The 24,384-nt window shown below is 48.2% G+C and overlaps 9 protein-coding genes across 9 annotated transcripts; 5 read left to right on the top strand and 4 right to left on the bottom strand.

Moving 5' to 3' along the window:
- The first annotated feature begins 219 nt into the window (after positions 1–219).
- DFJ58DRAFT_775585 (uncharacterized protein) lies at positions 220–2,390 on the top strand. The gene is made up of 7 exons (XM_041389451.1): positions 220–439; positions 637–830; positions 881–1,109; positions 1,159–1,356; positions 1,412–1,509; positions 1,560–1,640; positions 1,695–2,390. Exons 1-7 carry the CDS (start codon positions 293–295, stop codon positions 2,134–2,136), a joined length of 1,389 nt encoding a protein of 462 aa, XP_041246433.1. The 5' UTR covers positions 220–292; the 3' UTR covers positions 2,137–2,390.
- Positions 2,391–2,502: 112 nt separating this feature from the next.
- DFJ58DRAFT_700456 (snRNA-activating protein of 50kDa MW C terminal-domain-containing protein) lies at positions 2,503–3,996 on the bottom strand (the record flags this gene model as incomplete). Its single annotated transcript, XM_041383575.1, has 4 exons — positions 3,812–3,996; positions 3,528–3,764; positions 3,020–3,481; positions 2,503–2,968 (listed from the first exon to the last, which is right to left on the bottom strand). The coding sequence occupies exons 1-4, from the start codon at positions 3,979–3,981 to the stop codon at positions 2,503–2,505; spliced, it is 1,335 nt and encodes a 444-aa protein (XP_041246432.1). The 5' UTR covers positions 3,982–3,996.
- Positions 3,997–5,701: 1,705 nt separating this feature from the next.
- On the top strand, positions 5,702–6,256 carry DFJ58DRAFT_775578 (uncharacterized protein; the record flags this gene model as incomplete). Its single annotated transcript, XM_041389450.1, has 1 exon — positions 5,702–6,256. A coding segment is annotated over exon 1 (286 nt), but the record flags the coding sequence as incomplete, so codon positions are not given.
- A 269-nt stretch (positions 6,257–6,525) lies between these two features.
- Positions 6,526–8,576, bottom strand: DFJ58DRAFT_775576 (uncharacterized protein). The gene is made up of 9 exons (XM_041389449.1): positions 8,350–8,576; positions 8,251–8,285; positions 8,033–8,196; positions 7,711–7,869; positions 7,555–7,660; positions 7,299–7,461; positions 7,155–7,197; positions 7,001–7,038; positions 6,526–6,950 (listed from the first exon to the last, which is right to left on the bottom strand). Exons 1-9 carry the CDS (start codon positions 8,379–8,381, stop codon positions 6,794–6,796), a joined length of 897 nt encoding a protein of 298 aa, XP_041246430.1. The 5' UTR covers positions 8,382–8,576; the 3' UTR covers positions 6,526–6,793.
- A 1,199-nt stretch (positions 8,577–9,775) lies between these two features.
- On the bottom strand, positions 9,776–12,907 carry DFJ58DRAFT_775554 (Fet3 ferroxidase). Its single transcript, XM_041389448.1, has 10 exons — positions 12,393–12,907; positions 12,124–12,267; positions 11,910–12,000; positions 11,660–11,840; positions 11,390–11,610; positions 11,175–11,337; positions 10,750–11,107; positions 10,504–10,694; positions 10,205–10,448; positions 9,776–10,147 (listed from the first exon to the last, which is right to left on the bottom strand). The coding sequence occupies exons 1-10, from the start codon at positions 12,548–12,550 to the stop codon at positions 9,988–9,990; spliced, it is 1,911 nt and encodes a 636-aa protein (XP_041246429.1). The 5' UTR covers positions 12,551–12,907; the 3' UTR covers positions 9,776–9,987.
- Positions 12,908–14,931: 2,024 nt separating this feature from the next.
- On the top strand, positions 14,932–17,070 carry DFJ58DRAFT_775552 (iron permease FTR1/Fip1/EfeU). The gene is made up of 8 exons (XM_041389447.1): positions 14,932–15,247; positions 15,301–15,346; positions 15,367–15,420; positions 15,506–15,622; positions 15,687–15,758; positions 15,831–15,965; positions 16,019–16,350; positions 16,406–17,070. The coding sequence occupies exons 1-8, from the start codon at positions 14,993–14,995 to the stop codon at positions 16,574–16,576; spliced, it is 1,182 nt and encodes a 393-aa protein (XP_041246428.1). The 5' UTR covers positions 14,932–14,992; the 3' UTR covers positions 16,577–17,070.
- A 267-nt stretch (positions 17,071–17,337) lies between these two features.
- On the top strand, positions 17,338–20,031 carry DFJ58DRAFT_681178 (uncharacterized protein; the record flags this gene model as incomplete). The annotated part of the gene is made up of 3 exons (XM_041383218.1): positions 17,338–18,014; positions 18,042–18,146; positions 18,192–20,031. The coding sequence occupies 3 exons, from the start codon at positions 17,338–17,340 to the stop codon at positions 19,810–19,812; spliced, it is 2,403 nt and encodes an 800-aa protein (XP_041246427.1). The 3' UTR covers positions 19,813–20,031.
- Positions 19,951–22,066, bottom strand: DFJ58DRAFT_775549 (putative 2-methylcitrate dehydratase). Its single transcript, XM_041389446.1, has 7 exons — positions 21,638–22,066; positions 21,475–21,585; positions 21,134–21,350; positions 20,852–21,080; positions 20,556–20,800; positions 20,165–20,503; positions 19,951–20,113 (listed from the first exon to the last, which is right to left on the bottom strand). Exons 1-7 carry the CDS (start codon positions 21,978–21,980, stop codon positions 20,032–20,034), a joined length of 1,566 nt encoding a protein of 521 aa, XP_041246426.1. The 5' UTR covers positions 21,981–22,066; the 3' UTR covers positions 19,951–20,031.
- An 897-nt stretch (positions 22,067–22,963) lies between these two features.
- DFJ58DRAFT_839392 (uncharacterized protein) lies at positions 22,964–24,373 on the top strand (the record flags this gene model as incomplete). Its single annotated transcript, XM_041392519.1, has 4 exons — positions 22,964–22,993; positions 23,069–23,165; positions 23,529–23,714; positions 23,757–24,373. The coding sequence occupies 4 exons, from the start codon at positions 22,964–22,966 to the stop codon at positions 24,371–24,373; spliced, it is 930 nt and encodes a 309-aa protein (XP_041246425.1).
- Between the last annotated feature and the right edge of the window lie 11 nt (positions 24,374–24,384).

The raw sequence follows: 24,384 nt of genomic DNA, 5'->3' as shown, positions 1-24,384 counted from the left end.
CTAAATATTGTCAGACCGATGCGGTTGTCATATCTACTTTCGGGGTTGATACTCAGTCTCGAAGTGCGATCAAATTTCCAGTGATGTCGGTGTCGGGTGTTGATCGATCATCGAATCTTCTAGTCTGGTTTGAGCGCATTGCCCTGAAATGCAGTGTTATTACGTAATGTTAAGAAATCCGTTGGTAATGCAGCGAACTCTCACGCCCAACTAAGTAACCACCTTTCCCTTTCGCATCGTTGTCCTTCTCGTCGCCTTCGCCTTCGTCGATGCCATATGTGAATTCGAAGGGATGATAATACAGGACGAAGACGACCTCCTAAATTCGAAAGATCCCCCCGTCACAACTTCCGCCCTTCGTTATCCACCCCGCGCGGCAGGCCGTCGTCCATTCAGTCCTCTACCTGACTATGAAACTTCACAGGCCTTGGCTTCAAATGTTCTGAACAACGACTCCTTGATCACCCTCTACAAACCTCCTCCAAAGCGGCGCTGTCTTGACTCCTAGGTCCTGGAGGGCTGGCATAATCGCTTTGGGAATATATATCCTCCTTTCAATCGTTATTGGCATCCCCATCATTGTCAAGGTTAGTATCTCTCTCGTACGTGTGTTACCTGTATTCTCACACTACTTAGAAATATCAACAATACGAAAACTCATTTTACACCTCTAACTATGTCGTTCCTTGGGTACCAAAGACCACTTCATCGCACTTCGTCACGGATATCTACAACTTCTCAAGCTCCCCTGCAAATGGAGTTTCACCTGTTTGCAACGCATGGTCAACTACCGGACAACTCGACGATGCACAAAATTCTATTGTTGGAGAGTAAGTCCACGTTCATTCCCTGGGGGAACAATCATGACTCTCTTTCCTAGGGTTCTAAATACCGTATCATCCAATGGTCGATTCAGCATCACGTCGAATGCATCGTATACGAGTAACATGAATGTCGTCCTGGGTGATCTATTCGTCGGCATAAACTACAACACCTCCGTGACCGATACAACCATATCGGTCAAGATGCAAGCATCTAATGCTGACCTCTTCGACCAGACACTGGTTTGCTTTGCATTGTCGAACAACGCTACTGGCCTTGCTATTTATGTGTGTGGCGTTATTCCGTTGCAGCGAATCACATGCTGACATGAAACAGATACCAGATAACATGTCCTTGAACGATCAACTGCTCTTCAACATCACGCTGCTGTACCCACAATCACCTATAGCTGCTCAAGTCGACACTTTTGCTACCTACCTACCTTTGTTCGCCCAAACGTTTGACAACTTTGGCGACTATGTCAATTTCGGGAGAGTTTCTATAGAAGGTCCTATTTCCAGAATTTTTGTCGGTGTAAGTGGTTATGCATCTATGCCTTCATTTATTTTCATTTTTCATCTGCTTCAAGTCTCTCGAAGCCAACCATATACTGGTTGAAACATCCTTAGAGTCAATTTTCGGTCAGTTTGCGGCTTCGCGCACCCTTTCTGTGAGCACGATACAAGCGTATGTATTCTTCTCATTTTCGGAAACATGCGACTGATATGTTTTTGTAGTCCTATCAATATTAACGCTTCCCTCTTCAATGATCCTGACTTGATGTTCCCAACATATTTTGAAGTCAACACTGGCAATAGGTTCGTGGCTCATGGATTCAAAGTTTTTTTTCTCGACCAAACACCATTTTTTAGCAACTTGACGGCCAACGTCATACTGAACGCGCCCAACACAGGTCCTCCCCAGCGTCCAAACTTCGTTGCAAATATCCGTACTTTTTATGGCCAAGCTACGGCGAGCTTCATACACGATCCGACATCACCACCAACAGCTATAAAGTTGCGCATGGAGAATGACCTTGGTCCAGTCTATGTCATGTTTGATCAGTACTTTCAGGGCATTTTTCAAGCCAATGCAAAACTAGGCACTGTGTCAGTGATTCAAGGCACTGCCTCTTCTTTGGATCCATTCAATCCGACTTTGGCCCGGAACTTCTTACTGAATTACGTTTCTGATACATGGACATATGGCTGGATAGGCTGGGGACCAAATTCATGGGACTTCCTCCAGCAACAGATTGGTGAGGTGGTCGTAGACACCTCGATCGCAAATTGCACTTTGTTTTTTGACGGTTGAGGTCCGCACTGTTTCTCATTCTCTTTGGGGCTCACTTGGATTCTGTAGTTCACATACCCACAGACTACTCACTGATCTACTATATCGCTCGTTTGAGATGCTGTGATCTCCTGTTGGCATCGCATGCGTATTTGCACATATTTGCACTTCATGTACTATCATTTGACTATCATACCTAGCAACGTACGTAATAGAAGCGGCCAAAAGCCATGATTCATGATTCAATCCGAATCGTCATTCAAGGTCATTGATCGCCGTTTGTTCTGAACCTTGACCTTTTGAGTTATCGACCTTGGCCCATCAATTTTCAGGGTCCTTTGTGTGCTGCAACCTACATCATACGCGCATGTTCGGGTCTCGATCGTTTTAGTGATTTACGAAAGGTATTACGAGGGGTACAACCATCACGCCTTCATCATTTTTGGGAGGACCCATCATGCGCCAACAAGGTGCGCACAAGAGGCACGGACTTTCACCGAGACGCATGTCACCCACAATAGAATGTACGGCTGGGACTTTCCCACAGGCACGGCAGAGATCTTGAACCGTTGGAGTGAGGTGGAGCATCAATGGATAGCCTGATAGTGGATCTGAGGCGTGGGGGAGTCTGTATATGATATTCAGGGATTTTATGGAGTTAAAACGGAATGGTGCATGCCTAATCTGGTCGATGACGAAGAAATGTTCACAGTTGCCTTGATGCAGTATCCAGTAAGGTTGGTGGGTTCTCAGTGTGAGCGCGTTGAAGGTAGTTTCACTGGCAGAGGTCGGTGCTGTTTTTATTTGCGGACGTTTGTCCTCGGGGAGTTTGTGGAAGTGGGCTATTAGTTTTCTGTAGAAGAGCGGTTAAAGATCTGTTAACGGCGGTGTTATTCTGACATACTGTGCGTAATCGGCGGTTTCTCTCCCGTCTCCGTAGACAAGGTCTTCGATGCAGAACAAACACCCGGCATGCTCCCCTATTTGATCGGTGACATTATAGCCTGATACATCTCCCTCGGCATCTAACACTTCTATTGGTATATTACTGGAGGCGCACGGCAGGACGCGCAGTAGGTCAGCCAATGTTTGCGTTGACAGTACGGCGTATTGTGAGGAGCGCGTCAGGCAACTTGGAAGATACGTAATGCGATTATAAACTGTTAGCGAAATGATAGCGTTTGGATGTGAATTTACATCGGGGCTGTGGCCCCTGAGGGAGTCTGGTGTCGAGCTACGTGTTGCGCCGACGTCCCCGTGATCAAGGGTATGGAGGATGCCTGTTCCCATCTTCTTGGGTGCGTCAAGCGCGTTGTAGTCAGAATTTTTAGCAGCACGCATACAAAGCGCCGACTCCACGGTTAATCTGCATAAAGGTAAGAGAAGAGTGATATGCAAGGAGAAATACATACCCCCAACATCTGAGGTTGACAGCGTCAAGCTCCTCTTGTAGTTGTAGTACTTCTGGGGTAGATTCGCTACCTTCTGGAGCGATATCGCGTTTGCGCTTTCTTCCTTTTGGTGCCGGTACATCCGCTTGGTCGCGCACGGATGCTACTGTAGACTCGTGTTGGCGCCGTACGTGCGCTGACAATACAGGGTTGTCCCATACTTGATCAAGAGACTGACTTGAGGTCTGAAATACTACGCTGATGTGCAATGAGCGCTAATGCGGTATAGCTGGGGAGAGGAGTACCTTTCATTAATCTCTGCTTCGACGGCATTTCTATGCTCGGGAGTTAGTTGCTCCCATGAGGCATTTGTAAAGGATTCTGATAGTAGTTCAGAGTTTGCTTGCTGTAAAAACTCTGCGACATTGATGGGCTGCGATGGTGGTCCAAAGTAAGAGTCAAAACTGCGGTTCATGGCAGGGGATAGGGATTAAAGTTGGCTACAACATTTATTTAACTTCATGTTAGCACGTGATCTATTAGACACGTCGCGTCTATGTCAGCGTCAACCTTTTCCTTACATTTGAAAGTTCTTAGTTTTCCTCACAAGTCACCGCTCTTGCGAATGATGCATGATCCCAGATTATAGTAAGTCATCCGCAAACTTGAGAACCTGAGGCTGACTGGAAGCTGATACCGGCGGGCGCGTCAGTCGCTGTCCACTGTCAGTTCAATATTTGCCCATGACTCCGCACTGTGACGTAGGGCAGCATTGGGTCCCGCCGAGAGGCCGATACTCCAAAAAGTATAAATACCTACCCGCCAGAGGTTCTCTTCTTTATCAGCCTTGACCTCCCCCGAGTGCCAACGATCTTTCATCGTCACATCTGACGATTATATTTCGTTGTCTTTGTCACTGATCATTTGTTGTTCTCAGTTTATTGCTCTCTCGCTACCTCGCCGGCTTGCTATCTCGTCTAGCTCTCTCGTCGTTTTGATCTCTCATCGTCTGGCTTCCTCGTCGTTTTCGCTAACCCAATGACGTGCGCCGTTGGTAAAGCAATGTCAGATCTGTCCCTCCCCTCTCCGCTTGAAAGTGAGTTACCGCCCTACGCCAACAGAATCTCCTTATCACATCTCTTTCCAGAAGATAGAAAAGCTCAACGTTGGCCGCGTTGATTAAAAATATCCTTCTCTCGCTCACTCTCGAATCTCGCCCTCGCTGGCGTTGCCTCTATCTCAAATATGGACCTTCATGCGCACCCACCGCACCCTTTGGCCTCTGTTCGATACTACCCTTATACCCGCTCGTCTAGCTACGCTGCACATGCACCCATTCCACGTCGGACACTCCAAGCATAATGAACGACGTGCGGTGATTCTGCATTCAAGCTCGATGGCGTGGCATCAGTAAGTCTCGTCTTCCTCGATTTCTCTGAACCTCAATCCAACTCTCATGATTTCTTTAGTCTGACCGCAGTCGCTCTTTCTACTGGATGACGGATGCATCACCACCTCCATTCTGTCTTTTCACTGAACATCAGCCAAAGCCTGTCGTCTGACAGCAGTCGCTCTTTCTACTAGATGACGTATGCGTCACTACCTTCCCGTTCTTTCTCTATTTACGCCCCAAACCTCTCGTCCAACAGCTGTCGCTCTATTTACCGGATCACGGATGCGCCTTCCGTTTCACATTTCCTCTCATCGCTCGACCCAAGTCATTCCTTCATATATCCCTTTCACCTTTCACTTTCTTATTATTGTCCGACCCAAGTCACTCCTTTGTATACCCATTTCACCTTTCTTTTTCTTATTGTCGTCCGACCCAAGTCACTCCTTCATATACCCCTTTCACCTTTCTCTTTCTTATTATCGTCCTACCCAAGTCGCTCCTTCTATACCCATTTTATCTTTCTCTATGTTCTCCGACATCTCACTCTTCTCCCAAGCCTCGAGCCCGCCAGGTCACTCTTTCACTCTACCCCGGACTCTGGAAGCCTGAGGGCCTGCACTGCCCCATTCACGCATCACTATTTACTCGCAGCTCCATACCCAGTCTATTTCATCATCTCTGCCCTAGACTTCGCCCATTCGCGCACCACGGTTTACATGCAGTTCCAGCCTATTTCATTATCTCTGCCCCAGACTTCGCCCATTCACGCACCACGGTTTACACGCAGCTCCAGCCTATTCATTTATCTCTGTCCCGGATTTCGCCCATTCGCGCACCACGGTTTATATGCAGCTCCAGCCCATTCCAAAGTTATTTCTGACCCGGACTTTGCCATTCGCACATCACGGTTTACACGCAGCTCCAGCCTATTACATTACGACTTTTTGCCCACACCGACACTTTGCCTCGAACGGAACTCCATCCGCAACATTGTTCACTCGGGACTTTATGATATCCATGTCTGGTTCGTCCACGACTCATCTTATGACTTTTATACCTTATGACATTTTTATGACTTTGACTTCCGACACTTTCTTATTTATCGTCCGACCCATGTCACTCCTTCATACACCCTTTTCTCCTTTCTCTGTCTTATTTATCGTCCGTCCCGCGTCATTCCTTCAACATATATTACTCCAACCGTTGTCACTCTTTTACGATACCCCCCATGCCACTTTTACCTTAGTTCCCATGCTGCCTTATGCCCTATGCTACTTTTTCCTCTATGCCATGACTTTATGGAAAAATAAAACACGATTTTTAAACTTCGCGCTGAGATCAGCGCGGCATTAGTGCACCGCGTCAATGTTACAGACTTCCAATCTTAGTCCTTCCAACTGTGGAACATGTTCTAGCTTACACGGGATTTGAACTCAAGAAGTCGAAAATACGTTTACCTAGATAATTGACTCGGGGAGTTGGACAGTGCTAGACACGCTCAACGGGAGTAAGCACCTCGTTCTTAGTATACGATGGTGGAACAAGAGCGACAGTTCCTGCTACATACTTATCCGCCAACCACCGAAACTTCAACATCACCAACAAAGAACAATATCTCCCCAACGACACACATCATGAGAGAAACAGCCCGTCTATGTGAAGTCTATGAAGGATGAGCGATCAGGGGTTATAACGTTACAGACGAAAGCACACATGATATAATTAACCAATAATTAGCCAGAAGCGACAATATTCGACATAAATAAAGCACGCATAGCCGCCAGCACGGGATGCAGCGTCATCTACCACCTGTCACGCTGCGCTGCCTTCGAAAAAGGGATTGGAATAGCTTCTCACTCCCAACTTGACATCCAGACACAGAATTCAATGCTAGCTACCAATAATGAGAGGAGATAGCAGACTGTACGTCGACCCTGGTGGTAAGGACATCGAGGTGGTAGTCGTCGCCTCGGACGGTGGTGGATAAAATACCAGTGTCAGTGGTCTCGTGCAGGTTAAGCACCAGCCGAGAGATGAGAGTAACGGATAAACTGGAAGCCATATTTAAAATCGATTCGTATTTGTCGCATTGAACACTTACCAGCTGGTGAAATTGCACAGACTGCCTCTGATAGCAACCTTGCTAATTGTCAGGAAATGGTCGACGTAAGGTGCGAGTTTGTATTCTTACTGAACTAGACTGATTCAAGCTGTGAGTGCCGTGTAGCTCCATCAATATCAATTTGCTGACTTACGTAGTATGTCAGGATGTTTGGTATATTAATCAGTGCCATAGCTCTGAAGCAATGTGAATCAAATTCGGTCGAATCATGAGTTCACTAGCAACCTTACCCAAAATACATCACACCTGCGTTCTATTGATTTAGCGTTCATAATACAGACATACGAAAGATTTACCATCCTGAAACATGACATCAATAACATTTCTCCTGGTTGTCAGAGACAACCGCGGCAAACCCCTAGTCATGCAAATCTTGTACACTGTGAGGACGAATATAAGTAAATCGAAGACAAACAGGGCCACCCATGCCAGCCCAATTCCTGTATTTGGATAAGGTCATGACAATCAAGTTGCATGAAATAGGACCTAGAATTTACTGACGGGCAGCTCTGCAATAACTTTTGAGCAAGCACGCAGAGTGGCGAAGAGGATGACATACGTTTCTGTTGGATATACTTCATAGCAGCCAATTCCCGGCAAGATTGCCGCATCACCTGAAACTTGTGCAAAAGTGACGGCCTAGAACGATTAGTAGACTCCGGAGTCTAAAATTTTATGCAAACACGTACACAAGCTATTCCCACAAGAGCAATGATGGTGATGGTCATCCAGGCAAGGACGCGTTGGCTACAGCCGTAGAGAGCATAAATGCGCATGGCCATTATGACTGAACTTTTCAGCATGTGAACTTCTCGTGGTAAACTTCTACTCACTACATATGATGATTCCTTGGAAGAAGATTTCCAGTTGTCTGTATATCGTATATTTCGAACAACTAAGTCTTTGTTGAGCAAAACAACAGATATTCAAGGAACCATAGTGAAACTAACGCCTACAGAAAGAAGTTGTGAGCACACACAAGTCGAGTACATGCATAACGAAATATAGAACCTCATCTGAAACAAGAAATGGTTGCATAACCATGCTGCAGGTAATGCCGAAAAGAGCGAGATAGCGATTGAGTAGAAATAACATTGCAAACAGTGCTTTTGGACGACGCCAGATTAAAGCAATTTCTTCTGGTAGAGTCATCACATGGTCGTATATCAGGATACCTACAATATCGTTACGATCTTGAAGTGCTAAAGATAAAAGGCGCTAAAACTTACTGTTCCCCGCCAGGACGGCATATGTGCACAACAATCTAGAGATATTTATTCAGTCACTGACATCAGGATACATGGTAAATTCATGTGTGTATCACTCACATCTGCTCCACGTCCGACTCAGTAGTAAACATTCTGTTGAGGTAGTATTCAACAAAAGCGAGGGGTTGAGAATTTGCGGCGGCCTGTTAGTCACGATGCTATCAGCCGACGTGATTTTTGACTCCTTCTCACAATCTCAGGCTTCAAGTGTCATGGTAGCCTAGACAGCTCTGCAGGGCAAACACACGCGGTCAACTTTGCAGAAATAGGCGAGTAGATGACTCCAAGACGTACCGATACTTATAGTGCTGCGCATTCTACGTGTTCCAATTTGGCCGATCCATGCCGCCTACGTGTTAGTGGCATATCAGCAAATAGTAATATCATATCATGAACCGCGTCAGTACTGGTTCGAATACTCATGGTCATGGCCAGTTGAGGCCAAGCTTCGGTCTATGTAAGTGAATGCAACGTTATGATGATGGCAACTTGATGGCAACTAGGGCCGCGCCAGGCACCTTGGTCTATTTTGTCAACCGGTAGTAATTGCGAGGCCCGGCTGTGGGCGAATCTATTTAGGCCGGGTCGGGCCTTGAGGACGGTTCATGGAGGCTTAAAGCCTCTTAAAGCCCGGCTCGAGGGTCTCTTACAGATACCTCGAGCCGGGCCTTTGAGCCGCGGCTTTCAGTGGGTGGTAAGTACTTGATGCAGGTACTTCTCTTAAATGACTGTCTCTTTGAACTGTATGTAAGAGCCATGCTGTATCCCAAGAGCTTGCAAGACTGTTGGTCTAAATCAAACATATGTAGAGAAATTTACGGTGGTGCTCAGCCAAAACGCCTATCATAATGTTTGTCTAGATCTTCAGCGCTCTCGCGGTCACGTGAGACTTCCTCCCAATATCAGCACAGATTTGATGTTGGTTTCTCGAGCTCGCGTGTTTCAGATTGCGCACGTAGGCTTGTTGCCGCCAGGTCCGACACGATTGCGGGATGCGATGTGCGTCAGGCCGACGCGGGAAATAGTGAATTCAATGCATCCAGTCTTAGTTACGAAAAGCAGAGTGCGAGACCTAATCGAATTCTTGTTGGATAATAATCCTTGATATCAGCAAAGTGGAGTTGCAACTTATAGCCACTGGCAAAAGAATATGGATGTATCATGCTTTGCCAGTGGTCATCGATGATGTCGATGGTGACGTGGACTGCAGCATACCCAAGGCATTAGTAGATATGTCACCTCCCGGAAGACGACAGGATGTTGGAGGAATGTTTCAACGATCCGTACCGAGTCAGATCTGAGCCTTTGGGTGGGTGAACATGTGTGTGACTGCAGACCTTATTTCCTCAGACAACCAGGCCCACCGTCGATGGAAACATGTTTCACTGGGACGTCAAGAAAGGCTAAATACTAGGGAGCACAATTGACCATCACAACGAACGATTCACCGGTCGTCGTGTGGTCTCTCAAAGATCGTGAGTGTGTATGAACAGGGGATGCAAAGATCAATTCTTCTTGTTTGTTGCAGTGTAAGTGAAATACAATATAGCCACGTACCAAAGTTAGTACATTGGTAGAACATGGATTCCACTTAACAAGCATGTCAATATCGTACACGAATAATACAAAAAAGCGAGAGAAACATGGCGGGGCCTTAGTTACCCAGGGCCGAGGATAATGGACAAATGGCGCGGATATTCAAGTCTTTTTCTTGAACAGACCAAAGAACTTTCCTTTGCGTTCCTTTTCCTCGATGCGCTGACGCACCAGCTCCTCTATCTCCTCCTCAGAGATAGTACCTCCCATAGCCGAATACCATACAACAGTAAGGATGCCAATGATGGCTGTCAACACACATCTACCAACCACCCCGCATCGTCAGTATATCATAACAACTACTCAGCCCCGAACTCACCCAGCCATTGCCCCGATGCCTTTAGGCAGCCAACCGAGCACCTGGAAGGCCGGGCCAAGCGGGAGGCCCGACAAGTCAGTTGGGCTGGCGTGTCCTGCAGCGTTGCCGCTCGAGGGAACCCCAAGTGCAGAGCATTGTTCGTACATAAACGCCGGTACGCGGCCCAGTGCCTGTTCTTGTATCTGGAGCGGAGCTGTTATGAGCTGGACCGCAAGGCCCGATTCAAGGTGCCATTCGATGTGACCTAAATGATAATGATGTAAGTAAGTGTCTCTCCTGAAGGGGGTTCGTAGACTTTCAGTGAAAAATCCATGCGCCGGGGTTATTAGCGACGAAGCGGAGCGTGACGGAACCTCCGCCAGTGATGGTTACAGTGTCACGACGCATCGGGTTTGCTTGCCCTTCGATAAGTGGTGGGTTCAATGACGGATCGGTGGAGTTATACTGTGTCGCTCTATTGACAATCTGCACCTTATATCCGTGCAAATGGCTAGAACATAACATCAGTTCTGTCAAACGCCGAATGCAGGGGAGAGAAGACGCACAAGGGATGCTTCCCTGTATCGCCGTTCTGCACCACAAGGTCGATTACGTCTCCGTAGTTGATAACGAAGCTGTACGGCCCGTATGCCTCTAGGCTAGTAGCATTTTCGCCCAGGCTCAGTGCGCTCATGATCGCAGGTACCACTGGCGAATTGTAAACCACATCGTTGATGAACGCATGATTTGTCCCATCGTCCATCGTCTCGAAGTTGAACGCAAGCTGAAGCGTATTTGTTGGGGAGAGCGCAGGCACAATATCGATGGGAACCAGAGCGCTGTCGTTTGTCGTGATATAGGAGGACACGGGGGACAGATTAGTGAGGTTAGCAGAGGTGGAGTACGTGATGGAGGAGGTGAGATCTGCAAGCATTTTGAAAGGTAATACAATAAGTGATAGGATCGAATGCTCAGGAAGGGTATAGCCTACTTGGATTTAGATTACTGGGAACCGTGTCGAACATGGTTGTATCCATGTTCGCATGGATGGCCCAATTTGACGACGTAGTATCGTTCCTCGCGGTGACAAGCACAGAGTAACGCTGCGCCACTGACACACTCAGCATATCGACGGACTGCTCCTGTGTGTCCGTCTGCGGTAACATGAGTCTACCGGCGAGTTGTAAGAAGCAGAACTAAACGCACACCGTCAGCTTCAATAATTTGCATTTCATGCCCGTCGATCCAGAAGTAGAACCCCGCGAACGCGCCAAAGTTGATTATACGCAGTCTGTACGTTTTACCGGGCTCGAACGGAAGGGTCGCGTTCTCGTTGAAACCCACCGCGCTTGTTACCGGGGATGGGTTACTCCCCGGGATTGGTGGTAGGTAGGAACCATTTTGGGAGAAATATATGAGGGCAGAATCTGCAAGCCATCGGTATACCACCATGAACTACAGGACGAGGCAACTCACCAGGAATAGGTTCCGCCCCCGCTGGATTTGCTATGTTGATGAAGGCTGCCGAGAGGACAGGCTGCTCTTCATGGTACCAGTCACTCAGCAAAATAGTGAACTCGGCATCGTAATCGGCGCCATAAGTTTCATTTGGAGAATGTAGCAAGAGAGGCGTGCGCAAGCCATCTACATATATTCCCTGCATGGATAGATACGGCATTTAGTTCGAGAGAGCAAGGTATGCAAGGTAGAGACCATGTTTACTTACGTTTGCATGACCATGCGCCCAGTATGTTCCGACTTGGCCGGAGGAGTTGATGGGTACAACGTAGTCAAACGTGTCGCCTGGGGGTATGCCACTGCGCGAGAAAAATGATTAGCAAAATACTAGGTGCATGTACAGAGACATCAAACAAAAGACGGGAACAGTTGGCGCAGGCAATGTAGCCACAGCAGAATCAAATGAACACGAGTATGCATACCATTGTGACACACCCATTGCTCCGTCCATCCAGGATGTTGCGTTGAAGTACATGCCATGGTGGTGTAGTGTTGTAAGTTGATCGATGCTGTTCGTTACATGCACAAGCAATGAATCTGTCGTGGATACCTCAATTGGTGGAGGTCTTCATGAGTACCGAAGAAGTCGACAGGCATGTGATCCAATTTTTGGGGTTTCGTAGTGAATAGAAATGTTGGTTTTAAGAAGTCAGATACATCAGACCAAATAAATGATATATGAGAGACTTACGGCCAAGTTCCGTTAACACCGATGACACGGCGTTCAAAGAGGCCGTCTGGATTTGCGTCTTGAACGTAGGTGACGTTCCACCAAAGCTCCTGTACACCCGCAAGTGCAGAAGACGAGAGTGCAAGCAAGGGAAGTAACTGACGGCACGACAAGGACATGTCAATGCCGGGTCGAGGATAGCGATATCTATATGAATTTAGCTCAAAGTCGGTGCTCAGAGGAAAATCAAAGGGTTACGAAGAACTATTTACTTGGCCTCTAAGTAGTTTGGGAAGAATTCCACTACCGGGATGATGATGACCCTTCATCATTCGGAAAATTGTATCTGATAAGCCCATTTGAAATTCCAAGATCTTTGCGGTCGGTGGCGAAGTGCTTCACACATCAAGTAGGGTTCATTGGTACCCTGTTATCGCTTGGACCTTACTTGGTTCCTACAAACCCTGAGCCAACAAGGTACGGACACGAACCCTGAGTGATGTCGGTACCGGTACGACCTTGTTTACTCAGTGATTGAAGGAACAAAAAAAAGGTCCGAGTGATAACAGGGTACCCACAGTGTGGTGTGCAGAGGTTCTGCCGGCAGAGTGACGGGCCGAACTAGCAGAATGTTCTACCAGTACGGCAGAATGGCAGATTTTTTGATGGTACCAGAAGCGTCTAGCTAGCATCAATGGATGGAAGACTAGACCTGATAATAATAACATCGAGTCAATCATGTTCCAAGTCCTGTCGTCGTTTGTATCATGATCCGTGACCATAACCCCATCGATCTAGGTGGCGGCAGTCAGACTGGTCGATCAATCGTCAACGCGCTGCAGTTCAATAAGTCAAAATTCTCCGTCTCTCATAGACGTAGGTCAGACGAATTCTGCATACAACAAGTACTATGGCCCATACCAGAAACCATACAAAACGATCCTCCGAATTCGATGCTCAGGTGGGTTATGAGAAGACAGATCTGAGATTAGTCATTCAAATAGGGTTGCTGGCAGCCGTATGACGTTAATTAAATGCTGTACGTACATACCATCAACCAATAATCGATCGAGCTCGAGTCTGACGTCTATCATCCATTCGCCATCTGCACCAGCAATGATGCCATGGCAAAAACTGCTCGACATCTTCTTACCACTGATGACATTGATATTGTGCGCCACAGCTCTTGACATGGACAGTTGGTGGCCGTCGCTTCAACGAATATCCTGGTCTGATATAGATATCTCGTGCGTCTCCAATGTTCTGTACCATGATAGATGTAAGAGTGAGTGGTGGAATGCATGTGGAAATCAGTGGAGTGACACAATAATTGCTTCCGCGAGATCAACGTTTGACGCATCTTTTCAAGTCCTTTAATTGGTATGTACCCTTAAGTTGGCACTTTGGCACAAAGGAGTAGTACTACCCATGATACTCACAGTGCCACAGGATATCCTGCTCCCAGATTGTGTGTAATATTGGCTTATGAGCTGAATCCTGATGGTGCCATGGCCATGATTCATTCTCAGGTGGTGCGTGATCTGTCTTTTGTGTTACTTTACCACCGCCGATGGTATCATGGCGATATCATGCTCTCAGAGAGTGCCTGATCTCGATGCTGACGGTGCTTTCTTGCTTGTAGTGCTCTGGCCGCCTTGCTAATTCACCCACCGGTGACGCGTCACAGGGGGTTGTTTCCTAATCAAAAGTATGTCACGAAATTCAAATTTTTAAAATAAAAAACAAAAAAATACGAGCTCCTACTACGACGCGTCAACTTGCTCCCATCTATTCTTGTAGTCTCCCGCAGCCACCGGCCCATGCAAATCGCCCCTCTGTACATCAGCAACACAATATTTTGCAGGATTAGCAGCCAGGACATTAACGCCCAGAGCATCCTCGATAACTTTGCCAAGGGATGTCCGCATTATCATCACCAGCTTCGGCATCGACCTGAGACTCGGGTGTCTCGTCTTCGAGGTTATAGAGTCATAGACAATGCCGGTGTGTTCTTCAGTTTCATCACGCCCGAGATACACTCTGACAGAAGGCCTTTGTAAGTGCCAGTTGCTATTTTTCGGAATGTCACACACTAGCACACACTGGCACCCCGGGCCGTCGGACGAGGTTGCTAACTCCGTGTATATGCCACTCTCAAGCTACGGTTGCCACCATACCTAAAAGGACAGTATAATACTTTATCTACATGTCTCCCTGACATGCAATCTCACCGAGATAATTATATCATCGCCTGGAACACGTCGTACACGCCGTTCTGTCCATCAACTGTCCATTGGAAACTTCAGACACACTGGATTCTGGGTCGGACATTGCTGATAGTGTCGACGCCGCAGACATAACCATTTCTGATGGTCGACCAGTCAGGGATTAATGCAGGAACTGAGTAAGATCCGAGTGATAACTAGGGTTCTAGAAGCAGAGTCGAGTACAGTTTTATCTGATAAGCCACCGAATTTGAAATTGAATGTGACCGAATCCCTGGTATCAAAACATTGATTAGACTGCCGTTTTTGGAAAGATTTGGTGACAGGTGCATCAGGTTCGCTGCTTCACATCAGATAAATCTAGTATGCACCTGTACCAAGGACGAAAAAACGACAATGACAGCCCAGAATTTGTTCAGTGTTAGCATATTCTTCATCGTCTTCAGAGAATCACTTGAAGCCGTCATCATCGTATCCGTACTCCTTGGCCTCGTCGAGCAGATCGTCCATGGCGACACAGACCAATTCTCGGCACTTCAAATTACGGAGCACCATCGACCCGTCAACAACAACGGTGAAACAACTGTGCCAGGAGAAGGAGACTCAGATGTCACCGTCAAGAGACGCTTGATCCGTAAACTTAGAATGCAGGTAGGTTACTGCAGTAGTAATGTTGAAAGTGCCATTGACTCATGAGCAACAAGGTTTTTGCTGGTGCAGGCATAGGCTTGTTCCTCTCATTTGCCTTGGGTGCTGCATTCATTTTGCAGTCTGGTTCACTAAGGCGTCCGATCTCTGGGTCAAGGCCGAAAATCTTTGGGAAGGTCTGTATTTTGCATTTAAATCCTCACTCGTTTCCAAAGTCCTATGTCGCGCAATGAAACTGACCCACATTATATCCTTAAATAGGCATCTTCGAACTTATTGCATCCCTGATGATTTTTGTCATGGGCATCACCATGCTCAAATTGGACAGGGCCAAAGCTAAATGGCGCGTAAAGCTACAACGCGCGTTTAGTGATCAACGTCTGTGTCCTTCCTCTTGTTTTTGCCTCCGTTCTTGCGCTTACAAATTATTTTTCACCATCAGATGTCGATCGTGGCACAAGGACTGGGAAGTGGGTACTCTTCATCCTTCCAATGATTACTGTCTTGCGTGAAGGTTAGTATTGTCCCTGGATGTCTTTACCTAATGTTGTTACAATGCCTTCAACTAATGTGTAACATTTCGCAGGAATTGAAGCTGTCGTCTTCGTTGGCGGTGTCGCGCTCGGACAGCCAGCAGAATCAATTCCCATCGCAGCAATCGTGGGCCTTACTGTTGGACTTATTTGTGGTTATTTCATTTACCAGTTCGCTAGCCGCTCGAGTAAGCCTTCACTGATCATCATGTTACACCAACGCTCACCTACTATGCACCAGCTCTAACGATTTTCCTTATCGTTATGACGAATTTGATCCTCCTCATCGGCGCTGGCCTATTTAGTAAAGCCGTTTGGTCTTTCCAAGAGAACGCCTTCAACAATCTGCTTGGCGCTGACGTCGACGACGAAGGCGGTAACGGACCTGGTACATACGACGTACGCGGGAATGTGTGGCATCTTGACTGCTGCAATCCTGAGACCGATTTGTCATGGGGCATATTCAATGCCATATTGGGATGGGAAAATACCGCAACTCAGGGTAGCGTGCTGAGTTACGTGTTCTATTGGCTCCTGGTAGTCGTGGTGCTCGTGCGCATGAAGTTCAAAGAGGTATGTTCGGTTCTTACTGTTATCTTCGCCTCGTTAAACTGTACATCAATTTCAGGGCCGTACCAAGCTTTTATGGTTGGAGTCTGCGGCAGGCACGCGCAGGCGACTCGCAAGCGAAAAACAGGCAGAGCAAGCTGCCGATGAAGCTGCCAATGAAAAAGGCTCCCATGACCATATTATAAGCATTGCCGAAAGTCCCGTCATCAGTGAAGGTTTACCGACATAAACCACCGTGACCGTGACCCACTGAGTGATAAAGACGAAATTCTCCAAGCGGGCGCTCCATTGTTTTTTTGTCCGGTAGGGCGTAGCCCTACTATGCTGGACAGTGTACAGTATGTAGGTTTATCTGGTGATATGTATGCAGTTTGTGCAAAGTGTTACAATAACATCTCCGAAAGTGTTGATGAAGCGGCGAGTACGTGCGATGAATTTGAATAGTGGCTTGACACATTTCTTGTCGTTTAGGAGGTGTTTTAGCTGCTGCGCACTGGTTCCTAGTTCCGCATGGGTGACGTTTCGCATAACGGGCTTCCAGGTCGGTACGGAAACGGTTGATTAGGGTCCCTTAATGAGTGGGTTTTAGGGTTCAGATGTGCTAAAGGCCACCGGCTCAGTAGTACTGTTCCTAGACAGAACGAGAGGGTCGATCCGGCGCGGTTGGGGTAGCGGTAGCCCCTGACGAGAACTATCGCAGGTTCGAAACCGCTGCCATCTCCGTGTCCCTCTTGCCCTAGCTAACAGACCCTTATCTTAGGGTGACTGCATGGTCTGCCTCGCGACGATCTGCTGGACGCTTCTGGCTTGGCCGCTTGGGGCTTCACTTACCACGATTTAACCAGTTTACGTAAATAAAGATAAAAATATTACCCGATAAATAAATATATAAATTTGAACCTATCTTAGCTATCTCGACGTAGGTTGTGCACTTACTCGAACGACCTCAGTCGCCCCTAGACAGACGCAGCCTCTTCGCGATTCTGAACCATGGGATATCTGAAGGAGTATATTGATCGAGGGGTGCAAACCTCATGTTCCCCACAATCTGCAACGATCTCCGACTTGACAGCGATTGGTGTTCCTCAAACTACCTTCGATGACTGTCACTCTGGGCCGCTTCTACACGAGATCACAACCCGGTTGCCATCAGTCGATCCAGAATTACCTCCTTCACCTTTTTCTGTTGATGATAACAGCGCATATAGTCGGTCCAATCTCCAACATAGCCCCGTTAGCCCCATGTGCGCATCCTTGATATCTCGTTGCGTTCCTAGGCGCAAATTATTCCTAGTCGAACGTCGCCCAGAAGGCAACACCGTCGAAAGACGCGTGATTTCTATGCCGGACGACATGTCGACGCAGCATATTAAGTTGGACTCTCAAAATGACATGCGGGTGGTTTCCATGCCCGAGTATCTTGCGGCTGCTGTTGACTTGTCTCTGGATCCGATCGAGTCTTCCTCCGCAGGTGCATCCTTCGGATCGTCGTATATTGAGAAACGCCATCGAGTCAGAGTTTGTCCACCGCCTTCAGACGTTCCGCACACGCCTTCTCCGCCGTCGTCTCCTGAGTCGATCCTCATCATCGACAGTCATACGCAGCTTCCTGATGGATTCCTTCGGCGAAGATATTCCAACAAGATAGCATCACCCGGAAATGGTTTGTGTTGACTAACAATTGCGACGCTGAGGTTCATTTTTCTCCATGTAGGCTGGACAACGTGGGCAAGTTCTCCTCCCCGCCCTATCCCAGCACTTCATGGTCCGCTTTCCCTCCCGTATGCTCGCTGTCCATCGTAAGTGAAACATGTAATAAACGCAAAGTAGCTTACCATCTCTAGGGGAGCTGAAGGAACGATCATCGAGGAGCCAGGCAACGTATCTCGAATGATATGGGGTTTAGGCCACGACGAATCTTGTCAATATCATGGTGATAGTGAGCATACGGACGACGAAACACAACATAAAGGCTTCCCTAACCCCCAGGTCACACCACAAACGCAAAAAAGACACGTATTCCAGAAACCTCAACAGGTACGAGCAGCCGTGATCAACAAGAAAACGTTCAAAGGGGTCGCTGGTGGAGGAACTTCCACTGTTCATCGTCACCCCGACCATGAACGTCGCATTCATGGACACTCGCAGGTACCCCATCTACATGACTCAAAAGCTGAACCAGCTATTCGCGGTCTTCCTTCCTCAGGTTCTTGGCGGTCAGAAACCGGTGTACCGACTGTTCGCGAATCGGAGGCCCACGAAAGAGGCTTTGGTTCATCTTTCAATGATGAAAAGCTTCTATTGGATTTGCAGTTCGCATTCGCTCAGCAGTCGCTTCAGAACAGTGCGCTCAATCAAGCTTACCCTGAAGGTCTCAAGCCAGTTTTTCCGGTTTCGAATCATCCTCGCGCTACTCCGGCTTACCCGAAAATCTTCGTGGAACCGCGTCTCAATGAGGTGGTCAATGCAGCACAACGTCTGTCCGCCATTGAGATTGCTCAGCAGTATCGTCAACGTCAGGAATTCCGTCTCAAGCAACAGGCTGGTCTACCTACTCCACCAAGTTCTTCCTCTCCCCAGTGGTCATCGAACTTTTCGCCCTATCAGTATCCTTCCGTATCTCCGGAGATGGACATTCAGAACACATTAGGTCTGCCTCATCACACCCAGCAAGCACAACGCCCCTTCATGGATGCGTCTCATCAAGCCAGGCTCTTGTACGATCGTCAGGATAATAATGTCGAGACTCGTTTCTTCGATGGAAATGGCGGCTGTGGTTCTATGCTTTCGCATTATGACAGGGACGTCCCTTCTGCAGTCAATCGGCATCCTTCAGATGTTTCTGGCGGTCTTGCCAACTATTTGCGCAATTTCCATGCACTGTCTTCTCAGCAGCCTTGTTATGCTGGTACCACTGAGCTTCCTCTGACGGCAGCTCGCCACCCCGTCAGTACTGGTCGTACCGTTGTTTCCGTTGCTCCTCCCTCGCCTGAGTCTCCTGGATCGCGGTCTCGCAGTATGTCATATCAACAACCCAGGTCTGTCCCCCTTGCGCGGTTGATACAAAGCCGACTGTCTTCTGTACCGGAAGAGGAGCTAAGCGGTCTTGCGGACGCCTCGTCTACATCTGCTTATCGGTCTACCAATTGTCACCAGTACAGTCTCTCCTCCCGTGACTATTCTGACGACAATACAACACCTCAGAGGTACCACCAAGAACAGCACCTTGGTGTTCCTAACCCGGACTCTGTTGACGAGTATGAAGCCCAGCCGTACTCGTTCCCTCATGGAGCTTCGCCCGCAAAAGTCCGTCTTCCTTCAACACAGGAACAGGAAGAGTACCCTTATCAAAGCCACATGCAATCGCGGTCCAGAGGGGGAGTTGTGGGCACATCCCAGCAGCTCAAGAAGAAGCCGCGCGGGAGGAAAACAAGGAGCGACGCATGTTCAGTTTCCGCTCGATGAAGTCTCTAACTGCGGCTTTGCATTTGTTCTTTCAATCACGCTTTTGTCTCCGAGCATTGTTTTCCATGTCTTTTTTTTGCAGATTACTCAGGGACAGTCATAGATATTCATCTTGCACGCATACTGTTGATAGACGGATTTGGACAGATAGCACGCGTGTATTAATTTCATGGAATTTCCCAATTGTTATCGAATCGCACTACATGTACATGTACCATTTCACGGCTTAACGAAGAGATCAGTGAACTTGTCGACTGGCAACTTGGACAGTGACTGCGCGTCAGTTACGGTGGCCAGAATCCTTGTGGGACGGATCAGCGCTCGAAAAACTGCATAGAGTACGCTGACTCACTTTTGTTGGTGGGCCTCATTGAAATGTGTGGAGATATGCCTCTTGAACTTCTCCATGAGAAGAGGGATACCCTCCTCGCGGCGACGCTTATGTCCAACAGGGTACTCGACCTCAACCTCATCAAGAACTGTGCCGTCGTTCAATTCGACGAGGAGTGCATTTCCAATGGAGCGCTTTGACGGTTCATGATAGTTCACCGAGAATGCCTTGTCCTCCACGCAGTGAATTTTGGCGCGTAACGCATCGATACGGGGATCGGCAGCAGAGGAGTCGGTGTACGAGTTCGAGGTTAGCTCACCAAAGATGAGGGGGTAGGCAACCATGTAGCTGATCGCGTGGCTTTGGACCCATGAGTAAGTTTGCACCGTCATGAATAAATTAGGATACTTACTCTCGGTCAGCGAAGTTGTCCAAGGGACCTTGCTTGTCGATGATGCGAATGGCAGCCTCCTGTGTACGGATGCGAACGCTCTTAATGTCGTCTGAGGATTTGCCGAGTGCTTTGAGCTGCTCGTGGATGGTATGTGCGGCCTCGACTGCGGTTTGGGCATGGAATTCGGCGGGATACGAGATCTTGAAAAGGACGTTTTCCATGATGTATGAGCCGAAGGGCATTTGGAACTCGAATGGCTTTCCCTGGAGGTCTAGTTCAGCGGGTGGAATTGCTGTACTTTGGGGGTATCTTACCTTGAAGAGGACGTCGTAGAAACCCCAAGTCTTGGCGGTGAGGACTGAGGGGAGACCGAGCTCGCCCTTCTTGACGAGAAGAGCGAGGTTGACGGCACGGGAACAGGCATCACCTGCTGCCCACGACTTGCGAGGGCCGGTGTTTGGTGCATGACGGTAAGTACGGAGGGATTGACCATCAACCCACGCTTGCGAAACGGCGTCGATCGTCTGAGAGTGTGAAAGACCGCTACGTGTACCATCTTAGTTGTTCCATTCAACTCCAAAGTGAGGTGCACTTACAGGAGTTTGGAGACAACAGCGGTACTGGCAACCTTGACGAGCACGACGTGGTCGAGGCCAACACGGTTGAAAGAGTTAAGCAGGGCAAGGCCACCTTGGATCTCGTGTGCTTTGATCATGCCCTCGAGGATGTCGCGAACGGTCAGAGGTTGTCCCTGGCGAGCGAGGTGGTCCGCAACCGCGAGAATAGCACCCAAGTTGTCTGATGGATGACCCCCTAGAATGTAGAGTGAGCTCATGTGCAAGATTTATCACCCGTTCGCACTGCTCGACATGAGACAGTCATGTACCAATCTACACGTCTGGCTTGATAGCGAACTGTTCGTTATTGTCTTACTCACATTCAGCAGCGAGGAAGCAATCATTGAAGTCCAACCAGCGAATGATGGTGCCAATATTGAATGCGCCACGAATAGGATCCAGTTGGTAATTCGTTCCAGGAACCTTGGTGCCTGCATCCAACAGTTCAGCATTTTATCATTCATTCATACCAAGATGTCGCACCATTAGGCACGACGGTGCCTTCCACAACGGGTCCAAGGAGCTTGGTACACTCTGGGAAATTCAAACCCTCCAGTCCGCATCCGATAGTGTCTATGAGACAAAGTCGTGCAGTTTCGAACGCAAGGTCTGAAGTGACCTGGTAGTTGTGAACATAGTCTGCAATATCCTTCAGGACCTTGTCCGGCTCTGGTCGAATGGTAGATTCTCCGTGGTGAACAGACATGGCGCGTGCGGCAGCTCGAAGGATCAGGCTACTTGGGACCCCAAGTGATGATCGATAAGAGATGGAAGCACTAATCGACCGGTTGAAAGACCGGGGCACACGCCGAAACACAGACAACATTACTGAGCAAGGAAGAAAGGACGGTCACGGTTGCAGATCGGTCTAACGAATTTGAGTGCTCGCTTCCCGTGGGCAATAGGTTCGGCTATACCGTGTAACTGAAACACATGTTTATATGATCCCAGGCGCTTTCATCGTCGGCGCTCCTTGTTTCTAAGACGAATGGACCAACATTTTTCCTGAAGAACCTGGACGACGTGATCAGAGCATAGCTACTGTCTCTGGGTCAAACAGCACATGCTGCTGCACATTTCGCAGGTCTTCCTTCAAGTCGACCTTAGTAATGTCACTTTAGCATAATGAACGACTGTCTTCCTTCTCTGTTGGTCCGACTAGGGGAGACTACATGCGTACTCTCATTATGGGCGACGCGAGGGTAACGGGGTTATTACTTTGTGGATGGCATGACTATTCAACATCGCCAATCTTGATACGAAGGAATGACCGTCTTTCTCTATGTGGCCTATCCTAGGGGAGACTTGTGACAACCGTCTCTATCCATTATTCTTCACTATCTGACTTTGGTGAGTTTGTTAAGCCCATCTTTATTAGAAGGAATGTAAGGATATTATATCCTCTACGCACCGACCACGCTTCAAAACGAAGACGCTCGAAGTTGTCCACGCAACTCTTCGCATCCGAGACACGCGGATATCTTTTTCATTACTTTACCTTATGCTCAGACTCCACGATCCCCTTGCCTTCGCCGTTCAATTTCACATTCACCATATGCTCCTCATGCTCATTCTGGTCTAGTCAAGTATTCGAAAACGTATATATACCGTCCATGTATACTCATACCTATAGCGAAATCCAGCAGTATCATGTGCTGATTCCCCACTCCAAGTATGACCGAACGCCTCACAGAACGTCTCCGCCTCTAAACGTCTTCATACCTATCTTCGTGTTACCTACCAACACGTCTCATATCTATCTCATCTCTGTTCGCAATCCCCGTCGAACTCACACTCAGCCCTACAGGAATGTCCAAGTATCTTATTTCGCCTGTAAAGGTCTGTCTAGGACAGACTATCAAGTACATTGACATTGACACAAACTTCAGTTCATGATATTTGCCTGGCACGAAGGAAGATATAGTTGCTCAACAACCGGAGCGGCATCTCACGGCATTATTTCATAAGGACAAAATTTCGAAGAACCACACCGGACGATCATCCCCTCCTGGTAAGCACACGTGTTCTGCCAGCAATGCAACCTACGAGAGCTTCACGCGTACGTTGCATAACGCAGTGTTATGAAAATAATCGCGTTCGCAAACCGTGCACACGGATCATGACGCATGATGGCGTTGCCCCAATGCGTTGTGCTTATATTGCGGGATCGTTTGCATATGCTGATTCAACCTTCTCCGTTGCATTTTCGCTTTCAACACCATCTGACGCACGTAGGACTGTAGGACTGTTTAGTCAAAATTTCTGCAACGAAAACATTTCTCCATGTCATTCTCTGCATCATCCACTGTTGCTGTCGAGCACCAACACATCCAATTATCTCCCACTTCCTCCACCAACTGTCAAACTTTTTTAGATGTGAGTGAGGAGGCCGCCCAGAGCATCGCACTCCGCATGATCACCAATGCGTGCACAGTAGACGGTGTCCGCATCGGTATCCACTTTTCGAAGGAGGACGACAGTAACTTTCTTCGACTTGTCGTTTCCCATATATCCGCCTGCCTACCTTTATCCCCATATCTCTTTTTCATAGCCATCATTGGTATGTCGTCAACCGATGCTGGTAGTGATGCCTGTGTTTCAGACGCACTCGTCATCTGCGGGTCAGATGCGGATGATATGCAGCGGGCTGTGCTTCTCGCGTCTTCCAAATTTCCAGGAAGGGTAGATGCAGTCGACAACACGGGCACTGTCATTGCTCAAGCTGCATCCATACGGCATATTGGCCCCTCGTCATACCACGAGGCCGCCTTGTGGGACATATTGTTCAACTCCGTGCGCACTCACAACCCTCATTCTCCTCCCCGTGGATCTCGCAGCATCGACCAAATTCTCTCCAACGCCCGGGCCAAGCTCGAGCGAATGACGCCCCAACAAGCTTACGACGCACTTCACGATCCCACATACCCGGTGCCCGTTTTTCTCGTGGACATTCGCCCTGCTGCACAACGCGATCGTGAAGGCGAGATCCGCGGATCTCTCATCGTCGAGCGAAACGTTCTGGAGTGGCGTTTTGACCCACGCTGCGAAGCGCGATTGACAATTGCAGATCGCTATGATTCGAAGATTATATTATTTTGTCATGAAGGGTACACCAGCTCATTGGCTGCGGCGTCCCTGCATGAGCTTGGGCTGTGGAATGCGACCGATATAGTGGGCGGTCATGATGCGTGGATCGCAGCTGGTCTGCCATGTCAATAGGGTTGTCGATG

The sequence above is a fragment of the Suillus subalutaceus genome (genome assembly GCF_016647625.1).
Source record: "Suillus subalutaceus strain FC151 chromosome Unknown DFJ58scaffold_26, whole genome shotgun sequence".
NCBI lineage: Eukaryota > Fungi > Basidiomycota > Agaricomycetes > Boletales > Suillaceae > Suillus > Suillus subalutaceus.
This window is presented reverse-complemented; position numbering and strand designations above follow the sequence as displayed.

Coding starts and splice junctions, on each gene's coding strand:
- DFJ58DRAFT_775552 (XM_041389447.1), top strand. CDS start 14,993: ATGACAGCCCAGAATTTGTTCAGTGTTAGCATATTCTTCATCGTCTTC. Junction 15,248..15,300: donor TCCGTAAACTTAGAATGCAG/GTAGGTTACTGC, acceptor ATGAGCAACAAG/GTTTTTGCTGGTGCAGGCAT. Junction 15,623..15,686: donor ACGCGCGTTTAGTGATCAAC/GTCTGTGTCCTT, acceptor TTTCACCATCAG/ATGTCGATCGTGGCACAAGG.
- DFJ58DRAFT_775549 (XM_041389446.1), bottom strand. CDS start 21,980: ATGTTGTCTGTGTTTCGGCGTGTGCCCCGGTCTTTCAACCGGTCGATT. Junction 21,081..21,133: donor GCTGTTGTCTCCAAACTCCT/GTAAGTGCACCT, acceptor TGGTACACGTAG/CGGTCTTTCACACTCTCAGA. Junction 20,114..20,164: donor AATGAGGCCCACCAACAAAA/GTGAGTCAGCGT, acceptor CCGTCCCACAAG/GATTCTGGCCACCGTAACTG.
- DFJ58DRAFT_775554 (XM_041389448.1), bottom strand. CDS start 12,550: ATGTCCTTGTCGTGCCGTCAGTTACTTCCCTTGCTTGCACTCTCGTCT. Junction 11,841..11,909: donor GGGCGCATGGTCATGCAAAC/GTAAGTAAACAT, acceptor CTATCCATGCAG/GGAATATATGTAGATGGCTT. Junction 11,108..11,174: donor TCCCAGTAATCTAAATCCAA/GTAGGCTATACC, acceptor AAATGCTTGCAG/ATCTCACCTCCTCCATCACG.
- DFJ58DRAFT_775585 (XM_041389451.1), top strand. CDS start 293: ATGATAATACAGGACGAAGACGACCTCCTAAATTCGAAAGATCCCCCC. Junction 1,357..1,411: donor TTTCCAGAATTTTTGTCGGT/GTAAGTGGTTAT, acceptor ATCTGCTTCAAG/TCTCTCGAAGCCAACCATAT. Junction 1,510..1,559: donor TCTGTGAGCACGATACAAGC/GTATGTATTCTT, acceptor ATGTTTTTGTAG/TCCTATCAATATTAACGCTT.
- DFJ58DRAFT_775576 (XM_041389449.1), bottom strand. CDS start 8,381: ATGTTTACTACTGAGTCGGACGTGGAGCAGAT. Junction 8,197..8,250: donor TGCCGTCCTGGCGGGGAACA/GTAAGTTTTAGC, acceptor ACGATATTGTAG/GTATCCTGATATACGACCAT. Junction 7,198..7,298: donor GGTAAATCTTTCGTATGTCT/GTATTATGAACG, acceptor ACATTGCTTCAG/AGCTATGGCACTGATTAATA.